The sequence below is a fragment of the Poecilia reticulata genome, linkage group LG5 (assembly GCF_000633615.1).
Source record: "Poecilia reticulata strain Guanapo linkage group LG5, Guppy_female_1.0+MT, whole genome shotgun sequence".
Lineage (NCBI taxonomy): Eukaryota > Metazoa > Chordata > Actinopteri > Cyprinodontiformes > Poeciliidae > Poecilia > Poecilia reticulata.
Window position 1 is genome coordinate 15,051,301 of NC_024335.1, and position 10,184 is coordinate 15,061,484.

General features: G+C 36.1%; 1 protein-coding gene across 2 annotated transcripts in view; it reads right to left on the bottom strand.

Annotated features, from left to right (window-relative positions):
• cdh22 (cadherin 22) overlaps positions 1-10,184 on the bottom strand; it is a 159,229-nt gene that overhangs the window by 54,169 nt on the left and 94,876 nt on the right. For both annotated transcript variants that reach the window (XM_008409225.2, XM_008409223.2), the window contains one exon: positions 9,624-9,918. In XM_008409225.2, coding sequence (XP_008407447.1) covers positions 9,624-9,918 — 295 coding nt within the window. The remainder of the gene's footprint in view (positions 1-9,623; positions 9,919-10,184) is intronic.

Here is a 10,184-nt window from a genome sequence, read left to right on the forward strand (position 1 = left end):
TTTTTTTTTTACATGACTATACATACAGAAGGGAAACATATCTATTGTGGGGTTCACTATTTAAATGTAGGCTTTTCTCACAGCACTAAAATAAATTATTTCTCTGAGATAAAGCAATGTGTCTTTAAACTATAATGATTATAGTTTAAATCCCAAAACAGGGATTTATTTTTTTTTTTAGATGAATACACACATGTTTTGGTTAATGTTCTTTTTTTTCTTCTTTTGGTTCAGGTACGACAAAGTAACAATAGTAACTGACTGTACATCATTGGAAATATGATGATGGATGAATTTTTACATTAAGGTCTTTGATTAGTGAACATGGATGGAAAACATACATGCAATCCATTTATGATTTGCAACACCAATGTTAAGAGACAGACCAAATACCACTTGTGTAATTTCTTTAAGAATTTAATATTAGATCATTATATCATTGTCTGTTTTTCCAAACAAAATGGCCCCCTTAGTTGCCTACAAAGCAAACCAAGATATTTTGAACAATGCTGGTTTTCACTGACTTTCCCAAAGCGATTTTGGAGGAGAATGACAGATTGTGTGTGCCTGACTCAATACATGTCCAATCACAATAAGCTTGGTCAGTCAAATGTGTGTTAACCTAAAATTAAGACATTTCTAAGTGAAACATTGCATGTCTCTATTTTTTGACCATTTTGTGAAAATATTTGCCACTTAAAAAAAAACATATGAATCCAGTGTTACTGTGAAGTGAAACTTCAATGTGCAGCCGGCAAAAATTTTCATTATTTGTGAACACATCATCAGTCTTTTTCAAGGCCAACACACTCGCAGACCGCCATGCACCATTACACGCAATATTCAATTTGAAAAAAGAAATAAAATAGTTGTCCTAACATGTAAGCTAGTCGACCTTTGGATGGTAGGAGGAAAGCACACAGAGAGCACAGTAGGGTCTACAGGCAAGACTCAGAGGGAACCCTTCCAGATCACAGAACTAACATCTGCAACACAGGAATAGCTAAACTTTGGGACCCTTTTTATAATCAGAAATATTTAAAACTCTGTCTAGTTACAGACAACAAAATATGCAATTTTGTAACAGATAAGGACCATTAAGTAAACCAAAATGGTTTAGAAATATATCATATCATGATTTGCCTCAGCAGGAAGGACTAGACAGGGTTGCAATGGCTCTTTGCTGTGCAGCATTAATGAGGGTACAGCTTTGTTATTCATTAAATGCCTTAGCCTTAGTGGGTAAGTAATTGGGGGAGAAATTCATCACTAATCTCAATCTCTATCCACATTCTTTGTTAATATTTCTATAATTGTATCATTTATTTCTGTAAAGTGCTTACACTTCCCAAGGGTGGGTGGGATTAACATAAATTTAAACACAGTAAAGGAGCTAACAGTTTGCATAATGATTGCTTTTTGCAGTTTTGAAACCTTTCTAATAAATCTTGTTACTGGAATTCAAAATTATTTCAGCATAGTTATGACATTTCTTTGTTAGAATTTACAGCAGGGAAGCAGTAAATGTGTGTGTGAGTGTGGGATGGATTTGTTTTTGTTTTTTTGTTTTTCCAGATATATATTAATAATATTTTATGAGTAGTGCAAATAATATTCAAGTAAAAAAAGCTAATCATATGAGGTGACAATACACAAGGAGGAGGGTTGCTTCTGGGGTGTGGAGGATTCATTGGGGGATTAGTGACAATGGCTATATAGCCAGATTTATGCATGAGTTTGGTTTAATGGTATCAACACAGGCTGTCGGAATGGCTTCCCACACCATTTCAGCACTCTGGGAGAGATGGTTCAATTACTGCAAAGGGAGCAGGAGGAGTGAGCCACGTGTGAGACACTAGACTGACAGCTATTTAAGAGGCAGCCTCGTAAAAGAGATTTGTGCCTATCTCAGCTRGTGCGATACTGGTACAGGCTTCAATGGAGGGGTCTAACTACTGCAACACTGAGCCGCTCTCTTGCCTCGACCCACCTTAATCTGCAGGACTGAGTGCTCCCTGCCCGCATTATGGATCATTTAGTAAAGCCATAAAAGCTGAGATGTTTTCACATGAAAAGTTATTCCTTTACTACTTCAAATCTGATTCATTTCTCTCTCATCCACATAAATGCCCCAGGAGARGGATGGCAGGCAGAGAAAGATGGGTGAGAGTGAATGAGGTTTAAGGAGAAGAAAAATCTGTGATGTCATAACAGCCAGTGGCCTGCTTACATTGATCCTCTTTCAGTTCTCAACAAGGATTTAGGGATATTTTTCATCTCTGCTGAATGATATTGTAAGATCTAATCTTTGTTTTCTTCTGAACTTGTGTCTTTTAATAGATCAGATCATGGTCTGTCTTGCAAGACAGTGTTCTGAGCTAGTGTGGCACATCAGCTTTAATTTTTTTGCATTTTGTTATTATGGGTGTTTCTGTGGGGGATTAAATAATAAAATAAAATAATTATCCATGAACACAAAATCAAAGGCACAAAAGCCAGCATTTAACTTTTTCCATTYATAACTTCTTAACCCACTCTGCATGTGTGTTTTATGTTGCTTACTACTAAATTTATTTGTGAAAAGCCCAGTATACTGTTTGGAAWAGAGTGCCAGTGCTTCTGTGCTATATCRCAGTTTTATAAAAAAAATGTTTCAATCTTGTGTATCATAATTGCAGATCTATCAWSCTGCTGTCTTTTCTTTAAGGTTGGACAATTTTACATACTGAATCCCATATTACCACTTAGTTGCTTATTCTCTTCCCCAAAGATGTAAAAGCATGACCTWGCCTGCTGAGATCAGCCAAAATCAATTATGTCAGGCAGTGTGGTTGAGTGCATATTTGCGCATGTTGCTAGTCATATACATAAAGGTAGCTGGGAGGATTTATTGATTGTAACTTTCCTGCATTGCCGCAGTCYGTTCTCTTGTGGTACCAGTGTTTGGAAATACCTCCTCTATTGTTAGTATGACAAGGCTTTATTATTTTAACATTCGTTCTGTGGAACCAATCAAAGTCAGAGAAGCAAGAACAGTGATTATTACATAAACTCCCCTTTGGAATCTCTGGATTACATGAAGAGGGTTTGGGGCATCTCTTATGCTAATTATACTACAGTGTAGGATAAAGGTCAGGAGATCAAAAGCATACAAAATAAAGCAAAGACTTACTTGGTMTGTCTTGTATTTTGTAATCTGAGTTTGCAAGAGTCTTAAACACTGAGTGCTTACAAAGAMAATTTTTGAGTGTGGAGTCATATTTAAAAGGAATTTTTGTCACCTGTAAATTTGGTCTATAAATTAAGAGGKATCTCAAGCATATAGCCTTGYAYCAACTTCTTGATTAATCATGAAGTATTYATTTATCAAAATACAGTTGAGCAAGTAAATTTTGTGTGCATGTACGAATCCAAGTACAGATGCTTTGAACATCCCCGATAAATATGGAATTATGATTTGAATGTATTATTAGACATGTTGTGCACAGTWACAGAAACTCTTTGRCATAGTTTGATAAAKGAGCTTAAGAATATAAAATATTGAGTAACATTTGAAACATTTGTGATTTTCAGTAATTCATAACAATTATCACAAAAACTGGAGACTTGTTAATTTATCTTGCCATTCTTTGGACAATTTGACTTGTCAGTCAGTGTAGACCTCAAGTTTAAGGCCAAGGCATAGATGTTATGTATATCTCTGCCACTCAACGGGTCTGAAGTCATTTATGATAGAACCCGCATCAATCACAGGATTATCCTGTGGATTTTTTTTTTTTACACCATGAGCTGTTCACTTAGATACATTCTTATCCAACTCCAATGGAGAAGGGGGGAAAAAAAAGACGTCTCAGAGACTAAATGGTTTCATACCYGAGAAAATGTGCTATAGTACTTTATCAGTCAGCTCACATAAAAAAGAAGAAAAAACTGATTGATGGATGTCTTAGTATGCAAGTTGTAACACAGTGTAATAGTGATTTTAAATTGGAAAAGGCCTGTCTTTATTACTTCAATATTAGCAGGCTGTGAGGAGCATATAAGCTTTTGCTTTAGGGTGCCACTGCCAATAATGTATCTGCACTATATGTGCCAGAASTAAAAACTCAATTATTTCACAGCCTAATGCAACTTTTGTGATGATCAGACCCACGGCATACAGTTTACTTTACCCACAGTTTTTTTTATTTTTTTATTTTTATCGTTTTATTTTAAAGCCTAGCTCAAAGCTGCATTAATATTTCAGACTTGCTAAAGATGGCAAACAACAGGAGAAAAAAGGTAGATCAAATTTAATATTAATGAGAAAGCCTTGAAAAGCACAAACCTTAGTTCACCATCTCATTAWGTGTGAACTACTCTGCATTCGCATCTATGCATCATATCAAAGATAACAAAGACATGCACAAAATCTTCTTGCTATATGTTTAAAATATGTTATTCATTTAAAACAAAAAAAAATGGACAAATAAAATTTAGTTCAGGAGTCTCTCAATCAATTAAACTCACTGTGGTGATAAAAAAACACTCTTTATCTCTGTTTTTCTTCGTTTTTAAGCAGAAGTCTCAAGGTTTTGGGTCAAAACTGAAACATGGGACYGTTCCTGTTTTTTTTCCACCTTTCCAAAAAGAATTGCGTATAGTTTGTCTATYTTAAGAAAGTAACCTAAGAGAATAATGCTGCCACGTTGTTCCTTTCATAATATGTTGTGTTGTTCTTGTGCTAAACCAAACTTTAAGCCAGGCTTACATGTTTTCTTTKGAATAAATAGATTATATTGTTCAACCCTATTCTTTAGTCCAGACAAAAAATGAGTACAGGAAACTATGACTACATGCAGAACTCAACCAGTACGAACTAAGAATTCCTGCATTACTTCCATGTTCTTTGTAGTCTTCCTGACCAGTGTCAATCTTGTCTTTATCAGTCTTTAGTTTCAATTAGGTTTGTTTTCATATTCTTTTAAAATGTGAATCGCTTCCTGTACTGTGATATGATATTGGCTGTRRATTTTTAATACCCTTTTCTTTACGGATACCTGTGTACACTTTGATCCTCATGAGCCCCTGTGACCCCTCCATAGTCTTAGCATGATGCTCAGGAGGAGCGCGGCAAATATCACGGTCAGACAGTGAGGAAGTGGGGGTTGTCCCATCAGACCGTCATTTCCCAAAYCCTCACAAAAAGAAAAATCTGGTAAAAACACATGAGCGGAAAAGCACACATACAGAATAAAAAATCCTTGTGAGGTCCAAATGACCCCATCTATTAAGACTGCAGGAAGATTGAACTCTATGCACGCTATTGTCTTAGCTAAAATTGTCAAGAATGTCCCATTTAGACTGCTGAACATTTTTAAAAATATAATAAAATTGCCAATAGTTCATGACAGCTGTATGAAATACTTGTATTTCAGTTGATTTTCACAGATGAATGTTTTTTTAGAAAGCCAGAGCAAAAAACTTGCAAAATATAAGTATTTTATTCTATTCAAAATGTTTTTTTTCTCTTTTGCCTTTAAAGAYAGTGTTTAGAAAAGGTACACAAAACCTTGGAGATGCTTGTTTTTTGGTGAAAACAGAATTTAGATTTTTGGAATCAAATTGACATTTAGCAGATGTTTCAATGTAGCTTCAATGAAGTAACTCGTGGCAATTTTCCATAAAATATATTTTGCACATATGTTTTAAGGTATCATGATGTTGTTAACTGCAGCAGTTTTGAATCTTTCTGCATAAGGGTAAGTAGTTATATKTATATCAACTGTATATTGTTCACAGTAAATAGAAATCCTTCCAATACTAAAAGTTATGGAACTTTTTAATTTTGCATCTTGTCCTATGTGACATTAAGTAGCTTTCATAATGCAGTTGGGTCCAAAGGGATGGCTCAGGGCTTTTTGCCAAAGATAGATTGGATCTTATTCATAATAGAAGAAWGAGTGTTTAAATGAACAGACCTGTACTCTTATCATTATCTCATAAATGAAATGAGGCAACATTAACTTTTAACATTGTGGATGATTTGCATTAATGATGGATCCATTATTTGAAATTAAATAAGAATTGAACAGGCATAGAAATAAAACCATTAAGTTGTAAGTAAGCAKTCATCATTCAAAATATTCAGCAATGGATATATTTTGATATTGTAATATAATTCAACTGTGATCTTTAAGTATATAACACAAATGTAAATGTAACAAAGTGGTAAAATGTAAAACGGTAAAATGCGTCAAAAGCGCCATTAGGAGTAAATTTAGATCACATATTTGACACAACAGTAGATTATTTAAATTAAAGAAGGATCTCTGATACTCCTCCCATTGGGCCTTCATTCAGGTAGTAGTTACAATAACCCACTGAAGAATTGGACACTGCTTTTAAGCTCATACTTTGTTGGATTACACTAATTAATTGTAAACACTCATTTATCCTGCAGCAGTAATCAACATACTTTTTTCTGGTTGTTGAATTGATGAACAGCAAAAATATACAAAATKTAATACTTCAGAGTAAATCAAAYTGGATCTTAGTTGCTTGTTGAGAAATAAAAACATATCAAACTGAGAAATGTTATTTCCTGCAAATAACAAATCTTACTGTAAACCACCAAAACACCTTCATTTACACATGACAGTGATTGTCATTAAACATTTAAAAAGATGTTAATAAATCAAATGAAAATGCACAAAAAAAAATCATTCTAAGCAACCACTATCTTTTTGCTTTCAAGAATATTCTAGTTTTTTTTAGGTCATTGAAGGCATTCCCCTTGACCCTACCCCAACTCATCAAAACAACCAGAATGCTAACCTCCTAAAGTGACTTTGCTGGGCTAATAATGAGAGGTTAAGGGTAAAAGGATCCTGGCCAAAGTCTTGCAGMTTTAAGTTTTAACCAGGGAATCTCATCTCATGTGGATAACACKGCTGCACATTACTTACTCTATCCCACTAATGCAGAGAGAAAACATAATGCACACAATTGTTATTTATGTAAAAATGCTGAACAGGCAGATAGTCAAAGAGACAGAAAGCCTGTGTGAAAAGGGACAGGCAGAATCGAGGGCTTTGACGCCATGACTAAGAATGGCATAGGAAGACATGACAGGAGTGATAAGTAAAGATGAATATGCCCCAGGCAGCTGACTGYTGATTACTTTCCTACTATTACAGCCTTGTGTGTTTCAAGACAATTTGCCTATACAGTTGGCTGTAAAACAGCATAGTGTGCAAATCCCTGGTGTGGCTAATGCTCSCAACCTGCTTCGAATCACAGCATAAAATGCAACCCTGCTTCACATCACAGGAGCCGTGTTCAAAATTACATTATAAAAAACTGCTGATTCCAACGGGGTTTCAAGCATATCCTGGGTTCATGCAAGAAAAGAACAAAATCGTGAATACACAACATGTTACTAAGCTTTTACGCCCTCCTCATTTCACAAAGTCAAAAATCCTCTGCAAACACAAAACAAACTACAAAAACACTGACAACTGGAATAAATTATAGAGAAACTGTGGATGATGCTAAGACATTCGCTAAATGTAAGTAAGCTTATTAATAAATCCCAATAAAACCTTTACCCCTTAAGAATGCATATTTTSCTGTATGAAGGCAAAACCACGTTCACAGTTTACTGTTATGTCAACATGAAAATATGTTTTTCTTCACTGTTTTCAAAAAGATATTAAGCCACTTTGGTTTTGGAAAACAGAAAACATTACATACATGAATATCATCAAACTGGTTTAAACTGCTATTTTTGGGTCTTTTATTTTAAAAGACTAGATCGTTTTTCAACAATGTTACCTGAATCAGTATGGAGATCAGAAGAATTGCACTCATGTTCATCTACACTACCAGTACTTACTGCTGGCACTGCTCATGGGTTTTGAATTGTATTTTGTGAGGAAAAGTATCACTATTGGCAAAATACCGTACTGGTCCTCCTAAATACAACATTTGGTAGTCAGTCAGAGCCTCCTTTTCAACACCACAGACTTCCCCAGAGCTGGGAAATGTCATCCCTCAATAGTGGAAGCACACTGTCTGGTCCCCCTTTTTAAGCATTTGGTCCACCATGATGATTTGCCTCTCCACAAGTACTAAGAGAAGTGGTAGTAAACATTGTCTAGTCAGGAATTTGTTCTTTTTCTTCTTCACTACTTTTATTGTCTTTGTCCTTGTGACTTTATTGTAGACATGTCAAAAGATAAATAAATATATCACCGGCTTTACTGATGTTCAGTAATGCAGAACTGAAGCAAAGAGGGGCAGGGCAGAAGAATGCTTGACTAAGCACTTAATGTTATCTCATTAGGTGAATACAGCACAATCATGTTTAAAACATGAACTGCACACCTATTTAGTGCATAATTTGACTGAAGCGAGACAGGGTCAAACAAAGGTGGAAGGGTCATGGCAATTAAAAGTGCATTAACTGCTATTAACTAAGCAAAGCCTCTGTTAGTTCATGTTTCTTTCGCAACAGGCCTGCTTTTGTCTGCTTAAAATGGGCTGCACAATTTCCAGAACTCTGTCTTTCTTACTTAAGTTTATTTTTACTTCACCTTTTTTTCTTACCTTTTACTTGGCCTATCTTATTGCCTCTCTCTCTCAGTCATGATAACACATACACACTCTTCCACCCCATTCATTTTTAGAGAACACTGTAGGCAGAAAATGCCCATGGTTTGGATCATGCTGAGGAAGCTGGAATTAATTCCAATCAGGCTTGAATAGGGTAAGACTCATTCCATTTTGCAGCACTCCTGTAGTCATTCAAACAAAAAAGTGCCCCCTGTTTACTGAACCTCTACTGCATGTGAATAAACACAGACACACACACGCACACACGCAGAGTCACGCACAACATGCTGATCACACATGGTTTTGTGATATCGCTTGGCAGCCAAACAGAATTTTGTTTATTAAACATCAGCTGTTTTTGACATTAATGCCATGCTAATGAAGCCTCATACGCCCTACTTTCACCTTTCTTTTCCATTCCACTGAGAATTTGAGGCAGCCATGGGGTTCTGCTAATAAGGTTGCTAACAATAAGAACACGTTTGTCAGGATTAGCGGTATTGTGTCACTGTTAAAAGCTTTACCAGTAGGGTTTACTGTCACAATCATCTGCTTTTCTCCAAGCACCTCTCTTGTACTTTATGTACCTCCTCCGAACCCTCTTGCTCAACATCATTTTCCTAAAAACATTTCTTTTGTCAGAACAAACCCCAAATCTCATCAGGTTTTTCGTCTTTGCTTGCCAGCTCTGTCACACTAATTTTTAGTTTCATTCTTGCCAACAGATTAAAGCTGTATGTCACTTTGCAGAGTTTACTTAAATTCAATTCTACTTTCTAACATGTCATCTCCTTTGATGTTCAATTATACTGTAGGAGGAACTGTGCCCTCTAGAGACCTTTCATGCGTTCTTTGATCAAAGGAAGTAGCATTACAGTATACACACCTGTAATGCAGAGTTTAAATAGAAGTTATATAACCAAAATCTCTACACACCATAGACAGCTTGAAGCCATTCTGTGTTCAAAGCCTCAAATATCTTATTCAGAGGACACTTGGCTAACTGCGCAGCGAGACGTGTAGCTTACCTGTAGGTGACAGTTCTGCCACACTGCCGATGTAGGGGCCTTCCAAGAATTGGGGCTCACTGTCATTGATGTCCTGGACCTTGATGACAAACTCAGACTCCGGTTCCAGAGGGGCATTGGTGAGACGGTCTCGGGCCTGAGCTCGAAGCGTGTAAAAAGCCTTCTCCTCTCGGTCCAGTCTCTCTGTAGCATGTATGTCCCCTGTAAGCTCGTCGATGATGAAGATAGAGCCTGCCCCCTCTCCTGAGATGGTGTACTTGATATTGCCCTCACCTTCATCTGAGTCTGTATGGATCTGAAATTGGATACAGATGTAATTCAATGCAAATTAAGGCTCAAAACAGGAGAAACCCTACAGAGTTTGTTTCAGTGCAACACCACAATTTCAATGTAGTTTAGTTATTTACTTATTTAAAGAAATAACCAGAAATAGGACAGCATAAAAACAAAAACACCACATCAGACAGAGCAGATTCAGTATGTCATAGTGGTTCTGTTTGCTGTTACAAAGTTTATTGATGTTTGCAAGTGTTTTTATGAAACACAATATATATATATTAT